The sequence below is a fragment of the Microcaecilia unicolor genome, chromosome 1 (assembly GCF_901765095.1).
Source record: "Microcaecilia unicolor chromosome 1, aMicUni1.1, whole genome shotgun sequence".
Taxonomy (NCBI): Eukaryota; Metazoa; Chordata; class Amphibia; order Gymnophiona; family Siphonopidae; genus Microcaecilia; species Microcaecilia unicolor.
The window spans coordinates 124299036-124317198 of record NC_044031.1 but is presented as its reverse complement, the minus strand read 5'-3'; the positions used below and the strand labels follow the sequence as shown (position 1 = coordinate 124317198).

Genomic DNA, 18163 nt, shown 5'->3' with positions numbered 1-18163 from the left:
ACAAATAGGCAAACTTTACCTTCTAACTCTTCGGCAATGTCACTCACAAATATATTGAACAGAATCGGCCCCAGCACCGATCCTTGAGGCACTCCACTACTCACCTTTCGCTCCTCCGAGCGAATTCCATTCACCACCACCCTCTGGCGTCTGTCCGTCAACCAGTTCCTAATCCAGTTCACCACTTCGGGTCCTATCTTCAGCCCCTCCAGTTTATTTAAGAGCCTCCTGTGGGGAACCGTGTCAAAAGCTTTGCTGAAATCTAAGTAGATTACGTCCATAGCTCGTCCCTGATTCAATTCTCCTGTCACCCAATCAAAGAATTCAATGAGGTTCGTTTGGCACGATTTCCCTTTGGTAAAACCATGTTGTCTTGGATCTTGCAACTTATTGGCTTCCAGGAAATTCACTATCCTTTCCTTCAGCAACGCTTCCATTACTTTTCCAATAACCGAAGTGAGGCTTACCGGCCTATAGTTTCCAGCTTCTTCCCTATCACCACTTTTGTGAAGAGGGACCACATCCGCCAATCTCCAATCCCTCGGAACCTCTTCCGTCGCCAAGGATTTATTAAACAAATCTTTAAGAGGACCCGCCAGAACCTCTCTGAGCTGTCTGTCCATTTGGATTATATATACTGAAATTCTGTTTTTTGCAGATATTTAAAAAAAAATGTTGGACATTGATCTGTGTGGAGTCGATATTACTTAACTTTTTTATGTGTGGAGTTTTTTTTCGGGGGTTGTATGATGATTTGCCGAGCTCGAGCCTTATAACCCGTTGTTGTTTTGGGTTTACTGGGTGGCATTACTGAAGTCCCCCGTTTTTCTCCACATTATTTAGTGTCTCTGTTACAATCAAGCAGCAGATCATTAAGCTCTGTATTTCAATATATAATTTACAGAGGGAGTGTGAAACTGTGTTTTTTAATTTCAGTATCGATTTACTGTAAGCTTAAGTGAAGTATTGGTCATAAGGACGATTTAATAATGACTAAGCTACAAAAAAGTACCCTAAATGACCAGATGACCACTGGAGGAATAAAGGAATGACACCTCCTCACCCCCCCCCCAGTGGACACTGACCCCCACCCCGCACCCCCATCTACCAAAGATGTGAATGAAACAGTAAATACCAGCCTCTATGATAGCTTCAGATGTTTTGGCCAGTCCTATTGGAGCAGCAAGCAGGCCTCTGGAGTAGCCTAGTGGTTGGTGCTGTGCACTGTGGAAAAGGGGACCCAGGCCCATAATCTAGCCTGTTACACTTCTGGTGAAAAGTGTTAGCCCCCCCCCCCCAAAAAAAAAAAAAACTACTGTACCCATGTATAGGGGACACCTGCATCCATAAGGGCTATTGTAATGGTATATAGGTGGGTATATTAAGTTTTTTGTGGGTTTTGGAGGGCTCACCGTACAATACAAGGGGGTAAGGGTGAGATGTGTACCTGGGACCTGTTATGTGAAGTCCATTGCAGTGCCTCGTAGGGTACCCCACTGCTCTGCTGGGATGTCTTTGTGGCCAGTCTACTAAGAATGCTGGTTCCTCCTACGTTCCAATGACTTGATTTTGTGCATTTTTCACTTGGGTGGGGGTTTTTGTTTTTTTTTTTTTTCAAAAATGGTCCAAAAAAATGGGCACACTAAGCAGAAAATGTCTAGAAATCATCTAGGAAATGGCCATTTTTGAAATAAAAAAAATTTTTTTCAGGTTCGAAAATGGCCATGTTCACCACTTGATTTTTGGATTTCAGCAAAACGTTCAAAGTCGGATTTAAGCGTCATTTCGAAAATGCCCCTCTTACTGTCCCATCCCAAGAAAGGGTGCATATGTTCTAAGTTGTACCTGAGGCATTGGAGAGTGACATCACTTTCTCAAGGTCTCAGGAACCACACGTGAAGGGAGCATAGCTCCAGAAAGCCAGCCAAAATGTTATTGTTAGTTTAATAAAATGGCATTGCCTCTCTATTGTTTATCTTATTTCTACTTATAAAGCCGCCTGCAACATTTTTTAAGAGCAGTTACTGTGTTTTGGCTTCAAACTACCAATATCATTCTGTCCACTAGACTGTGATTATCTAAACAAGGAGCATGTTGCTGATTACATTGGAACGCTATATGTTCTGCCAAGCTGGGAACTGTATGCAGAACAGTAGGGGAAAGTATACACAGCTGTCACAAGTGTGTAGACAGCTAAAGGACTGCAGGATCATACCTTCCATTAGTACAGGCTTCTCTTTAAAGAAACTTGTTCTATAAACATACTGCATAAGTTAAAAAGTAAAAAATATGGTTGTGATCTGGGGGAGTTTTCCTGTCAGATTTACTTGGGGTTTTGTAGGGGAGTCAGTACTACATTTCTAAAGATGAATAATAGTTCATCCACAAGAAACTTATCACAAGTGATAAGTGTTTGTAAGCTGAGTGGGACTTGCTGGGAGGATTGTAAAACCTATAAATAGTCAACAGGAGCAGGCATAACATGTACCAAATATTTGTGCAAAAGTTTCCTCCAAAATTAAAAAAAAGCTGCTATCCTCTGTTTAATCTGTGTTACATATTATAATGAAGCTAAGTCTCAACAGTGACAGGAAAATTATAACTGTGATAGAGAAACTATTTAAAAAAAGACCTTGACAGAAAAAGAAATAATTCAATTGCACAAAAGTCTCAGAATTTTTATTGTTGCTGTCAGAGTTAATTGAAGGTGAAAAATGTTGCCTAGGTTTGTTCCTTTTACCAATAGTACATCTGTTCAGTTTCAGCAATACAAACCGCTCCTAATAACTTTGATGGACAAGAGTTTAATTTGTAAAAAGATGAGGCACCGGTGCATATGCCATCAGTAGAATTCATAAACAATAATTCTTATGTTGTATAAATGGGTGTCAGTTTAAATTAAGCTACCTAAATACCTGCACATACTGAACTGTCATATCTTTTTTAGAGGAAAAATCAACACTATTCTCTTACCTCCACTGCGTCCTTTGAAGTGAAGAAGCTGCCATATAAACTTCAGCCAGTAAAGCTCCCGAAGGGAAACACAACCGTAAGTTGGAAAATGTAGACGAGAATTATTTTGCTGAGTTTTACTTATTATTAATGTGTTCTGTTTTCTCTTTTTATGGGGGTGGGAGGGTGATATAACAAAGACAGAATTTCCTGTCATAGAAGAGGACATCTGCAACACAGAAGCACAGTGTCTCTTTATTAGACTGTAAGCTACAAATCAGGGACTTTCTCTTATGTGAGCCTCAACATGGTAATGGTGGTGGAACTGCTGGATAATAGTAATTACAACACAATAAAATTTAACATAATCACTGGAAGGAGAACAATAAACCAAAAATACAGAAAACAGGGAATCCCTCAAAAAGAGAACCTCCAAACAACAGATGATAATCAATAGATTAACTTTCAATACAATAACAATGTCAAATGCTCAGTACATTAAACACCCATAAAACAATAAATAAACCAATCAATTATAAAAACATACACAAAATGACCAAAATTTAAAACACACCATCGCCATATTTTGGCATAATGCCTGCATCAAGGGTGTACATCGAGAGGGTAATGCCTAGTTAAAGCACCATTTAAGGTGCCTATGTGAAGACTATTTTATAAAGACAAGTAGGTGTCTACTAGTCTTTACAAAATGCAGCTCTTAAATTATACACGTGTTCTTGCACTCTCTACCAAAACTCCACCACTATGTTTGCCATTTGTACTATTATTTCAAGGTAAATACTTTTGCACAGTTTGGTATTTTTAAGAAGTAATTTTTGTGCATATATGGATACATTCGGACGCTAATGGCTCAAATACTCCAAAGTGGACATGTACTTTACTGCTGTACATATCTGCCCTCCAAATGTTAGATAAAGTCAATACAAAGTAAAATAACAATTCTAGACAATACTGGAAAGTAAAATCTTTAAAAGGAGAAAAGAAAAAGGAATTAAGACCAGATTTGCAAGGGGTTCTAACAAAGTAAAAAAAATCTATTACAAAAATCTCAAGGGTCCACTGACACACATTATAACATAGTACTCATATACAGTGGGGGAAATAAGTATTTGATCCCTTGCTGATTTTGTAAGTTTGCCCACTGACAAAGACATGAGCAGCCCATAATTGAAGGGTAGGTTATTGGTAACAGTGAGAGATAGCACATCACAAATTAAATCCGGAAAATCACATTGTGGAAAGTATATGAATTTATTTGCATTCTGCAGAGGGAAATAAGTATTTGATCCCCCACCAACCAGTAAGAGATCTGGCCCCTACAGACCAGGTAGATGCTCCAAATCAACTCGTTACCTGCATGACAGACAGCTGTCGGCAATGGTCACCTGTATGAAAGACACCTGTCCACAGACTCAGTGAATCAGTCAGACTCTAACCTCTACAAAATGGCCAAGAGCAAGGAGCTGTCTAAGGATGTCAGGGACAAGATCATACACCTGCACAAGGCTGGAATGGGCTACAAAACCATCAGTAAGACGCTGGGCGAGAAGGAGACAACTGTTGGTGCCATAGTAAGAAAATGGAAGAAGTACAAAATGACTGTCAATCGACAAAGATCTGGGGCTCCACGCAAAATCTCACCTCGTGGGGTATCCTTGATCATGAGGAAGGTTAGAAATCAGCCTACAACTACAAGGGGGGAACTTGTCAATGATCTCAAGGCAGCTGGGACCACTGTCACCACGAAAACCATTGGTAACACATTACGACATAACGGATTGCAATCCTGCAGTGCCCGCAAGGTCCCCCTGCTCCGGAAGGCACATGTGACGGCCCGTCTGAAGTTTGCCAGTGAACACCTGGATGATGCCGAGAGTGATTGGGAGAAGGTGCTGTGGTCAGATGAGACAAAAATTGAGCTCTTTGGCATGAACTCAACTCGCCGTGTTTGGAGGAAGAGAAATGCTGCCTATGACCCAAAGAACACCGTCCCCACTGTCAAGCATGGAGGTGGAAATGTTATGTTTTGGGGGTGTTTCTCTGCTAAGGGCACAGGACTACTTCACCGCATCAATGGGAGAATGGATGGGGCCATGTACCGTACAATTCTGAGTGACAACCTCCTTCCCTCCGCAAGGGCCTTAAAAATGGGTCGTGGCTGGGTCTTCCAGCACGACAATGACCCAAAACATACAGCCAAGGCAACAAAGGAGTGGCTCAGGAAGAAGCACATTAGGGTCATGGAGTGGCCTAGCCAGTCACCAGACCTTAATCCCATTGAAAACTTATGGAGGGAGCTGAAGCTGTGAGTTGCCAAGCGACAGCCCAGAACTCTTAATGATTTAGAGATGATCTGCAAAGAGGAGTGGACCAAAATTCCTCCTGACATGTGTGCAAACCTCATCATCAACTACAGAAGACGTCTGACCGCTGTGCTTGCCAACAAGGGTTTTGCCACCAAGTATTAGGTCTTGTTTGCCAGAGGGATTAAATACTTATTTCCCTCTGCAGAATGCAAATAAATTCATATACTTTCCACAATGTGATTTTCCGGATTTAATTAGTGATGTGCTATCTCTCACTGTTACCAATAACCTACCCTTCAATTATGGGCTGCTCATGTCTTTGTCAGTGGGCAAACTTACAAAATCAGCAAGGGATCAAATACTTATTTCCCCCACTGTACCTATATTTTAGAAGTTGTCCCTCATAAGAGGAATGAGCAAGCCCATATTTTGGGGGTTCTAGTGGACTCAGAATTCACTATGGTCTTTCAAATAGTTGCATTTGCTAAAACAGATTTTTTTTTTTTTTTTTTTTACTTCTGCTGATTGCGCTCTCTCTCTTAGGAATGATTTTAGCCACTCCCGTGCATTCACTGATAACTAACAGCTATTGTAATTCTTTATTGGTTGGATTGGAAAACAGTAAGGAATTCAGAATATAGTAGCCAGTTGTTGGTCCCAACGCTAAGTACTTGTATAGGCCTGCTACAAACAAACTGAGAACCAGAAATGGAAACTGAACAAAATTAGTTTGTTTATCACCACACCACACTGTAGTCACTTTAAGGAAAAAAAGAGACAAGGAATGTTGGGTATCGCAAAGTCCAAGAAAATTAGATAATTTAGTTCTATGAACACAGGACGTAGGCATCACAGAGCAAACCCAAACAAGATATAAACACAGAAAGTGCAGGTAAGAAATTCCCTCATCAAACATAATAGTTGCCTTGATGGGACATCTAATAAATTTTGCCCTGTGGAATGTAACGTGTATAATATATATATATATATATATATATATATATATTTTTTTTTTTTTTTTTTTTTTAAGAAGGTAGTAGTGCAAAAAGGTGGTTTTCCATTGAAATTATGGTAGGGAAGTTATCAATGTGGGCTACTGTTAAGACAGGTTATTTTACTGTTAACCTGGGTTATTAGTAACTGGGACTCATTGCATAAAATGGGACCTGTGGTAAAATAGCATGAACTGTAGTAAAGTAATCCATCTTAACGGTGGTCTACATTGATAACTTCTCTCCTTAATGGGCCGAAGATTTTTAATCCAGCATTGAATAGGTAGCCAATAAAAGAGTACAGTGTTGGAGAGAATCTTGTCACCATGTCCCAGCTGGAACCTATGTTGCTGTTTTCCATAGAAATTGAATTGCAGTAGTCGTGACCAGGGATTATGAATGGCTGGATACTGTCCTATAATCTTTAAAGTTCAGAATGGTTTTGAAGGGTGAATTATGTAGAGCTTAAAGAAGGCATTAACAACTGCTTTCAGCTTCAAGTGCAAGGAAAGAGCTAAATCCAAGATTACTCACCTGTTCAGTGTGCAATGATATCAGAATCTACCATTCACCAAACTGAATATGGGTTGTAAGATTTTATATTGCAAGTCTGATTATCTATCAAAAGTTTCTGGGGAGCCCTTGAAACAGCTCATTCATTTTTACATAGGCATTGCAATGGGTTGATAAATGCCTCCACAAAAAGTGACTTGCCAACTTAAATTCATGGCTCTTTTTCTACCAGAACCTGCCCTAGGGCTTCTCCAGACATTCCAAGTCACAAGCAGGTATGTGACACACACATTTGGCTCCCTCTACCAGCTCACAAGATGAAGGGTCTTTCTTTATTTCATGCATTCTGTCCCTGCTCCTGCTTTCCCATTCCCATGGTCAACATTTCTCTTTCTTGCTCCCTTCCCTACTCCCTATGTTCCTCCAAACTTGTATATCTTCACTGGCAGTAGCAGCAGTTAAGCCAGGCAGACTCCAGCCTGCACATGGGTCTTCCCTCTGCTGCATCCGGCCTCCTTTAATTCAACTTCCTATTACTGTGTGGGTGGCACATGGCACACGGGCAAAGGCCCCGTGGCCAGTCAGAGGCAGCCTAGCTTAATAGCGTAATCACTGTTGCTGCTAGCAAAGGCATTAAAGTTTTAAGAACCGCTATGAAGGAAGAAAAGGGAGAGATTCCAGACCCACCGGGGGGGGGGGAGGAGGAGGGCAGAACAGGAAGAGAGAAACTGGGCTGGGAGGGAAGGAGAAGAATTGATGGAACTACAGAGGTAGGGAGATATGCCAAACAGCAGAGGGAGGGCAGCGCAAAGAGAGGGAAGAATGCTGGCACCAGAGAAAAGAGTGCAAGTTGAAAGGAAGAGCAAGGGGAGATGCTGGATAAGGAGCGAGTATACGGACGGTGACACAGAGGGGGCAATGCTGGACACAGGGGGATGATAGGGACTTGGAGAGGGCAGATGCTGAACATAAGAAGAGGGTCACAGAGGGGAGATGCTGGACTGGATAGAAATAGATGCCACTGATTATGGAACACATTCTGAAAACTGCTGAGACATTCAGTATGTGATAGATATATTAGCACAGGAAAGTACATAGTGAAATTTAATGCCAAGACTTTCATGTGCTTAAAGCAAGATGTACAGCGTCCCTGCTTCATAGAAGGTTTTTGGCCAACAGAAATCTTCTTGCAGATTGCTTTGATGTTTTTATTACCCCCTTTCCTTCAGACCTCATATTCATAATTCTAATTGAAAAATGGTACAAATGGAATTCTGAGGTAGCCATTAGGAACCTAAGCTATTACTACCACTAATGTGCAGTCAACTCTGTCAAGAGCAGATTGCACCAAACATCTGTAGAAACTTACCTTGGACTTTGCATGAGAGATTCAGCATCCAATATATTTATTGAACTTCCACATCTCGATTCTTTAAAAAGTATTAGTGCATTTAAAGCCTTTTAAAGAAAAGTTCAGACCAAAAACACTAAATTTATCTCATCTCCTAACTCTATTAGAAGTTGGGCCATGGCTTAGGGAGTCTTTTACAAAGGAGGGGTGGCATTTTTAGCATGTGCTAAATGCTAGATATGCCCATAGGAATATATGTTCATCTCTAACATTTAGTGCATGCTTATTTTTTGCATGCACTAGTAAAAGGACCCCTTAGTTTGTTATAAATTGAGTCAATAAAAATGTTCAACCCTACTATGTCATTTACCATCTCCTTCTCCACCCCTTTCAAATAGGGCAGCGATTAATTAAAATGAGAACATGGAGTTTAAAGTTGTATAAAATGGAAATAAAAAAGTTTTGGTGCTGTGGAGGTGGAGGGGAGGGGGTTTCCACAAGTGTATATTTTATATATACAGTTATTCTGGGAAACATGGAATGTTTTGATTTGGTCCATCCCAAGAGGTTCAAAGACTCTAAGCTGAAAGATAAATGCATGTTCTCCTTCTGCTTCCTGGCAGCATGTGTTCCATAACAGTAACATATGTTGTATAGTGCAGTGTCTGGCAGTAGTGGGACCCTCTGTCTGGAAGTTTTTGAATGCAGGTGATGGGCTGCTGTTCATGTCAGCATAGCTACAAATATTCTACTAAATAACCAAGCAAGATAAGGTTTGTTTTTCCTAATAAAAAGGAGTTTAAGCTTAAATGCAGACAAACTCTTATACAGTTCCTATATAATTACTAGAAATTGTTCACAAATTATGCAGTTGATGGGTATGAAAATACCTATTTTACTGAAGTGAAGCATTGTGATTTTACAGCCTGATCAAAGCATATTATAATTTTTCATTTTAAACTGAAATTGGAAAATGTTTTATATTTAGGCTCTGTCAAAAAGATAATTAATGTTATAGATCTGAAAGTAAGATCTAGTAAAACACTTGATTTTGTCTCATTAAACTTAGATTTGGGGGTTGTTTTAGACTTATCTCCACATATAAATAGCAGTATGTACATGTGTAGATCAGCTACACATGCAAATAGAGAATTTAGAAAGCTACTATTTACTCATGGAGATCTACACCATGCAGAGATGTCAAAGAGATGTGGTTTGGGCCTGGTTTAAAATACAGTGGTGGAAATAAGTATTTGATCCCTTGCTGATTTTGTAAGTTTGCCCACTGACAAAGACATGAGCAGCCCATAATTGAAGGGTAGGTTATTGGTAACAGTGAGAGATAGCACATCACAAATTAAATCCGGAAAATCACATTGTGGAAAGTATATGAATTTATTTGCATTCTGCAGAGGGAAATAAGTATTTGATCCCCCACCAACCAGTAAGAGATCTGGCCCCTACAGACCAGGTAGATGCTCCAAATCAACTCGTTACCTGCATGACAGACAGCTGTCGGCAATGGTCACCTGTATGAAAGACACCTGTCCACAGACTCAGTGAATCAGTCAGACTCTAACCTCTACAAAATGGCCAAGAGCAAGGAGCTGTCTAAGGATGTCAGGGACAAGATCATACACCTGCACAAGGCTGGAATGGGCTACAAAACCATCAGTAAGACGCTGGGCGAGAAGGAGACAACTGTTGGTGCCATAGTAAGAAAATGGAAGAAGTACAAAATGACTGTCAATCGACAAAGATCTGGGTCTCCACGCAAAATCTCACCTCGTGGGGTATCCTTGATCATGAGGAAGGTTAGAAATCAGCCTACAACTACAAGGGGGGAACTTGTCAATGATCTCAAGGCAGCTGGGACCACTGTCACCACGAAAACCATTGGTAACACATTACGACATAACGGATTGCAATCCTGCAGTGCCCGCAAGGTCCCCCTGCTCCGGAAGGCACATGTGACGGCCCGTCTGAAGTTTGCCAGTGAACACCTGGATGATGCCGAGAGTGATTGGGAGAAGGTGCTGTGGTCAGATGAGACAAAAATTGAGCTCTTTGGCATGAACTCAACTCGCCGTGTTTGGAGGAAGAGAAATGCTGCCTATGACCCAAAGAACACCGTCCCCACTGTCAAGCATGGAGGTGGAAATGTTATGTTTTGGGGGTGTTTCTCTGCTAAGGGCACAGGACTACTTCACCGCATCAATGGGAGAATGGATGGGGCCATGTACCGTACAATTCTGAGTGACAACCTCCTTCCCTCCGCCAGGGCCTTAAAAATGGGTCGTGGCTGGGTCTTCCAGCACGACAATGACCCAAAACATACAGCCAAGGCAACAAAGGAGTGGCTCAGGAAGAAGCACATTGGGGTCATGGAGTGGCCTAGCCAGTCACCAGACCTTAATCCCATTGAAAACTTATGGAGGGAGCTGAAGCTGCGAGTTGCCAAGCGACAGCCCAGAACTCTTAATGATTTAGAGATGATCTGCAAAGAGGAGTGGACCAAAATTCCTCCTGACATGTGTGCAAACCTCATCATCAACTACAGAAGACGTCTGACCGCTGTGCTTGCCAACAAGGGTTTTGCCACCAAGTATTAGGTCTTGTTTGCCAGAGGGATTAAATACTTATTTCCCTCTGCAGAATGCAAATAAATTCATATACTTTCCACAATGTGATTTTCCGGATTTAATTTGTGATGTGCTATCTCTCACTGTTACTAATAACCTACCCTTCAATTATGGGCTGCTCATGTCTTTGTCAGTGGGCAAACTTACAAAATCAGCAAGGGATCAAATACTTATTTCCACCACTGTATATATTGTGATAACCCTGGTCCCAGGCTCTTTCAGCCCTCCGGGTGGTAGCTCCACGCTCACAGCCTTGTATTTTCCCCAAGTCCACGTCAAGGCAATAAAGTGATCTGGTCCAGGGTTTTCCCCAGCACAGTATTACAGTAAATTCAGCAAACACAAGAAAATAAAAATGCACAGTCCAGTAATTCTAAATCATTGCTCAGAGACTGTGGGGCCTTGTGCTAAGCCCCAAAAGGGTATCTAGTTCAAAAGTTACAAGATTCAAAACACTCTGCTCCCAGCAGTGTGCCCTTCCCACTTTAGAAGGGCTGGCAGCTCACCTCCCACTCCACAGACAGACATGGGAAGCAACTGCTTGCCTTGGGATTTGTAGTATGGAGTGTTGCCCTGATTTGAGTTTCTGCCAGGTACTTGTGACCTGGCTTGGCCACTGTTTGGAAAACAGGATACTGGGCTAGATGGACCATTGGTCTGACCCAGTATGGCTACTCTTATGTTCTAATGAGGTGCCCCATAGCTGGTTAAGAGCTGAATATTACACTTAACCAGTTGTCTGTTAGCCAGCTCTGAAAACCCGAAAATTCTGTGTTGGTGCCCGGACATGTCCCAGCATTGAATTTCTGAGTTTAGCGCCGGTTGCAATCAACAAAACACTGATCACCACTGGCTGAATATCAGGCCCTTAATGTCTAAACACCTGCACACTGTATCAATATGTACATTCAATGGTATGCCCTAACAACCAAATGACATTTCAGCAATTTTTTTAAAACACACTGTATCTGTAAGCATTCTAAAGTTTTCTGGTAATGAATTCCACATCATAGAACCTGCTATAGAAAAAGTACTCTGCCTAGATTTTTTTGTTAATGAAAATATTGTAAAATTGGTACAGGCAATCAAAAGGAGCCTTCTGAACTCAAAAATTGCTTGTTTGTTATCCCTAGGCTAAGCCCTCCATTTTGTGGACTTTCGTGGGTGATGTTTCATGGGTTTACTTGCATAAATAATTTGTAGTATATTAAGGGTCCTGTTTAGTAAGCAGCGCTAAGGGTCTGTTAGCATTTTTAGCAAATGCTAATGAATAGGATTCGCTAAATGCAAAGTCTCCTATAGGAACTTATGGGCAACTCTGGCATTTAGCGTGTGCTAAAAATGCTAGTGTGGGTTAGTAAACAGGGCCCTATGTGTTCATGCCATGTCAGTTTTCTGTACAAGCTTATAGTCTTGGTAATTGTTATAACTTTTGTTGCAATTTCTTAAAATTATATAATATCGGGCCGATATTCAAAGAGATTTAAGCAGGCAGGAGAGGCTTCTGCCCGCTTAAATAGCTTCCTGCTGCATAATCAGGCCAGCACCAGCATAACTTTTTTTAATTTTTTTTAAAGCTCCGAGCGCCTATGTCCCCTCTTTCTCTTCCCCCTCCCAGGCCTCTTCAGGACACTGTCCCCAGAAGACCCCCTGCCCCCCCTAACCATGCAGGCAGGCCCTCCCCCTGGGCTTACCTGTATTCCTGGTGATCTAGCGGGGTCATTGGGGACAGGATCGTAGCCCCGTTGCTTCTGCCTCTAATGGCGCTTCTCTAAAATGGTTACTGCGAGAACTCATGGCAGCCATTTTAGACCAGTAAGCAAGGGGGCTGCGCTTCTTCCCCCAATGACCCCGCTGAACCATTAGGTCTGGGGGGAGTGCCTGCCTGCATGGCGGGGGGGGGGGGGCAGGGGGTCTTCAGGGTCCGGGACGCGGTCTGGGAGGGGGAGGGAAAGAGGGGATATTGGAGGGGGAGACTTGAGGGGGCTCAGGGGCTTTAAAAAAAAGGAAAAAAGTTATATGGACTGGCTGACCCAATATTCAGTATATTCAATATCGTCCAGGCCCACATAATTGATGGTTGCTGATCTCACCCAAAATTATCCCCCGATATTCAGTGCCGGTGCTTCAACAGACCCAGCATTTAATATCAGGGGATACTTTAGCTGGCGACAATCAGCGTTTAAAAAAACGCTGCCCACCGCAGGTTGAAGATCAGGTGGATATATATATACATACTCACACACATGCATATATGTTTTTTTTCCTGGTATTTTACTGAGCATGTAAGAAAACATTCAATAAGTTTTATCAGGACACACATGCCTGTAGCACTAAAAATACAGTCAGGCTCAAAATATTCAGGGCCTGTCGGAACTGTGCATTGCACATTTATAATATGAGCAGGCCATGTTTCCACACATAACTCCAAATCTTTTGATGTTGCACCTGTAAAATGTGAGTAATGGTTCTGGTGTGCATACCCTTTGAGATCTATCAAGTGGCATTAGTTTGCAGTTTATTTCTGAAATACTGGTGGTGTCTTCCACTGTAAGGTTTTAATTTTGAATCACTTTTACTTAAAGCATATTCGAGGAACACAGAGTTCAAGGTTCAGGAATATTTTTTGTTCACAGAAGGCAATAAATTGACTGGGTATTTTACAGACATTTTAATTTAACACTAAAATACTGACTCTGAATGATAGAAATGTTTCTTTCGTTAAACTAACATTCTTTTAAGGATAAAAGTTAGCTTTTTTACTATACAAAGAGGTATGTCTACTAAACGGCATTGAGCCCTAATGCAAGGATAGCACATGTGAAAACACTTACTGCAAGAGGCATTAAAGCATTTTGCAGTAGGTAACCTTTTAGCACACACTAAGCATGCATGATTTATTATTCCTGGCCCATGTCATGCCCCAGCAAAAAATAAATGTCTGATTTATTTTTTGCTGGGGTATGACTTGGGCCAGGAATTAACCAGATAGCGCATCCACACTAGCGTGTGCTATCTGGTTAATGATAGTTTAAAACATTTAAAACACTCCTAAATAGGAGTCAGTAAGTGCTCCCTCATTAATTTATTTCAGGTAACACGTGGTAATGCAAACAGTGCACAACCTGAAGGAATAATCATTTGAAAATGCCCTATATCCTGGGAGTACTAGACATGGGCATGTGGGAAAGTTCTGCATTAGCATATGGTAAGACCCATTTCCTAGCACCCTTTAGTAGACATACCCCATAGTTTGAGAAAAGATTCCACTGGGCTTATCAAGAAAGTTTTTTCTACTAGAAGTTGTTTGCATAAGAATTGCAGTACTGGATCAGATTAAAGATCCATCTAGTCTAGTACCATCGTGTAATGCTCCAGACAGTCAGCTTTGATAAAGAGGGCCATCACCAAGGCCAGAGGCCTCATTATATCATTTCTACAGGCATTCCTGTGCCAAGCTAATGACAGTTACCAAGTGGTTAGCTCAGTGATCCTAGTGGATCAAAGCTTTACCATCTACTGTCCATTTGCTCCCTTCATGCCAGCAGTCTTTATCTGCCCAGCTTGTCCAATCAGAGAACTGTTCCCCACATGATGGGATATGCACTTTATGAGGGACACTGAGAGGCAGCTAGCTACACAGGCAGTTAGCCTATTAGACTGAGACAGAGATAGACACCTATGTCTGATGTCTGTTACTTTGCAATCCAAGATATAGCTCCTCTGAGTATCACTGAGGGGCTAAAGCCCTCAGTGTGCCTAAAGGAACTGAACTATGAATATGTACTATACTGATTAAGAACCAGTACTGGATAGCATCTTAGCTTCAACTAAGATAATTCCAGAGAAAAGTGGTGTGCATTCCATCTTCATTGCTGATAGTCTTCCACAACGAACACAGACTGACAGTGCAGCAGGCAGCCTATCTACACAGCTTTGTCCAGGAGCCAGCTGTGAAACTTCAGCTCAGAGTCCAAGAGGGAAAGGAGAGATCTGCTACACAGAGTGAGCCAAAGGACTTTTCCAGGGAGCCTACAGGATGAGGTCAGTTATCCTTCCTATGGTCCAGGGGTGAGATAGGAAACATTGCCAAGGTCCAAGTGAGTCAGGACCTTTTGGCATATGGTTTCATAGGTTAGCTTAGCACCATCAGTTATGTCTCCGGAATAATTATTAGCTGCACTGATATTGCTCACTACTACTACTACTACTATTTAGCATTTCTATAGCGCTACAAGGCATACGCAGCGCTGTACAAACATAGAAGAAAGACAGTCCCTGCTCAAAGAGCTTACAATCTAATAGACAAAAAATAAATAAAGTAAGCAAATCAAATCAATTAATGTGAACGGGAAGGAAGAGAGGAGGGTAGGTGGAGGCGAGTGGTTACAAGTGGTTACGAGTCAAAAGCAATGTTAAAGAGGTGGGTTTTCAGTCTAGATTTAAAGGTGGCCAAGGATGGGGCAAGACGTAGGGGCTCAGGAAGTTTATTCCAGGCGTAGGGTGCAGCGAGATAGAAGGCGCGAAGTCTGGAGTTGGCAGTAGTGGAGAAGGGAACAGATAAGAAGGATTTATCCATGGAGCGGAGTGCACAGGAAGGGGTGTAGGGAAGGACGAGTGTGGAGAGATACTGGGGAGCAGCTCACTGTTCTGCCATGTACTGATAAGTCTTACTGCTAAGTTTTGCTTATTGCTTTGCCATACTAATATATCTATCATCTATCTTTCTCTATTACACACACACACACACATATATATATATATATATACACACACACACACACACACACACACACAATAAATTGTAATATATGTCCAAAGTGTGGCATTCTTCTGTCATATTGCCAGCAAAACCATCATCAGAGCCCTTTTCTTTGTTTGGGGGCCAGTTTAGGGCAAAGTCGTACTCCAGAGCTCCAGATAAGACAAGCCACAAACTCTTAACAGTTATTAGCTTATTAGCTAAATCACCTAACCAGCCCTATATCATGGTTTCTCTTTTGATCCATTACAGTATACATATTGAGATCATTAAGTCTGTCCCCATACGCTTTATGATGAAGACCACTGACTATTTTAGTAGCCACCATCTGGACCGACTGCATCCTGTTTATATCTATTTGAATGTGCAGTCTCCTGAATTGTGCACAATGTTCTAAATGAGGTCTCACCAGAGTCTTATTACAGGGGCATCATCACCTGCTTTTTCCTCTCTCTATGCACCCAAGCATCCTTCTAGTTTTCACCGTCACCTTTTCTACCTGTTTGGCCACCTTAAAATCATCACATATGATCACACCCACGTTCCGCTCCACTACTCTCTGTCACCTTTTTTTTTTTAACCAGTTCCATATGCATATGACAGCATTCTAATCACTTATATATATGTATTTTAGCACATAAATGTTAGCATCTTAGTTACAGAATTACCCTCCAAATGTTCAATGAACGTAGGGCCTTGAATTTTGTCTTCTTCTGTGCCCCTCAGGGCCCAGGAGACTAGTCTCTTCCTACACACACACTGTAGGCCTTAGATCCATCCATTACAGTAGAAAAGGGCAAAAAAAAAAAACCAATCAGCCCATCTAGTCTGCCCAGTTATTATTGGTTACTAAGAAAGTATTTTAAATGTTGTCTTTATCATTATTTATTACTTTTACCTATGGAAGTTCATTTTTTACTTTCTAATTGGAGAACCTTGACCTTGAGAGACAAAAAGGGTTCATTTTTGAAACAGAAAAATGTTCAGAAAATGGCATAATGGGCAGATAAATGTATTTATCGCAGAAAAACGTCTAAAGCTTATAATCTGACCTGACATACCATAAGGAATCATAAGCAATCCATCTATTTACCGGTTCAACTAATTATTAACAACAATGACTCAGAAAACATCTCCTACCAACCTTCTTACCCTTCATGCTCTTCCCAACTTCTCCTTTATTGCCCCACCTCCTTACGTATCCCTATCCTTTCTGTCACATCTCTTCTATTCCATTTACTCCTTGTTCATTTGTCCTATCACATACCTCCTTTGTTGATTCTGATACTACAGATTGTATTCTCTTGTTACTATGTAAGCCGCATTGAGCCTGCGATAAGCAGGAAAGCGTGGGGTACAAATGTAATAAATAAATAAATAATCAAACCAAAAGTTAAAAAACCACACAAGTCTGCTAGCTGTCAAAATGAGATGTTCCCAGAGGGGGGCGTTTCATGGACATGATGTGGGCGGTGTTACGTGATGAATATTTATTGCCAATAATTTATATCGAAATGACTTCCTAGGGGTACAAAGAAAAATGCCTGGAATTAACCTGCTTTAAAGGCATTTAGGGTAAGGCTAAACCTGTCTTTAGATTCATTTGTGATTTTCCTGAGTTGGGGAGTGGAGAGGTGGAAGTGGTCATTTGTGAGATTAGTGGAAAGTTGCTGAGTGCTTTGTTACATTTCTGTGCTTGCCCCAGTCTGAACATTTTGACCTTACATTTCTTGTCTTTCTACCTCTGGCCCCGATGATCAAAAACAAATGCAAGGGCTAGAGGCTATTAGTGCCATACTTCAATCCACATTTGCTCCCACCCCATGATCAGAGGCAGCAAGCGCATGAAACGAGCTCACCAGCTCTAACCGCAAGTAGCATGCACATGCATGCTAAACAGTTCATTAACTATTCCTTCCCAATGCTCAGTTCGCCAAAAAACGGTGCTGCTGCCACAGATAACCCTATGCCAGCTCAGAGCTGGTGTTAGGGTTTCCAGAGCATTGGGGAGGAATGGGGTTCTCTGTCCAGCATGCTTCTGCATGCTTGCAGGCCCCCATCCCACCCCAGACACAGGCCCCCCCAGCCCCCCTCCTGGTGGTCTAGCACCCCTGAAACACCGTATACCTTGAAGATGGAGGAGGGAGTAGCACTCTCTCCTCCTTCCAGTGTCGCCTGCAAAATGTTGGTGCCATGCCCTGCCCAGCGCATGGGGCCGGATACGGGGGGGGGGGGGGGGAGTCCAGATATGTGCACACCCTCCTTTTAGCATTTCATGATTAGTGGAGGGGGGTCCCAAAGTACTTGTCATTGGATATTCTGTACATTCTGATTTCTGCAATGTTTTGTTATTCTTTCTTATAAAAAAATCAACACCATGTATTATAACAACAAAGGGACCTCACTGTATGTGGCCCTGCCTACGCAAGGTGCTTGCACATTAGTGGTGATGTGATCCCGAGGGGCAGTGTTTTGCACTCACCTTTCCAAGCTGCTCCTTATGGATCTCCATGCCCTGATCGAGTTGTGTGGGGGCATGGAGATCCTGCATGGAGAAATTGGGCTCCCTGCACAGTGGCATACCTGTACACACTGAGGAACATTCCTCCACATGCAGAGGTGGG

General features: G+C 41.9%; 1 protein-coding gene across 2 annotated transcripts in view; it reads left to right on the top strand.

Moving 5' to 3' along the window:
* ITGA8 (integrin subunit alpha 8) overlaps nt 1-18163 on the top strand; it is a 521482-nt gene that overhangs the window by 471082 nt on the left and 32237 nt on the right. For both annotated transcript variants that reach the window (XR_003941853.1, XM_030199982.1), the window contains exon 28: nt 2948-3049. Coding sequence is in view for 1 of the 2 variants with exons in the window: in XM_030199982.1 (XP_030055842.1) it covers nt 2948-3049 (102 nt within the window). In the remaining variant the exon portion in view is untranslated. The remainder of the gene's footprint in view (nt 1-2947; nt 3050-18163) is intronic.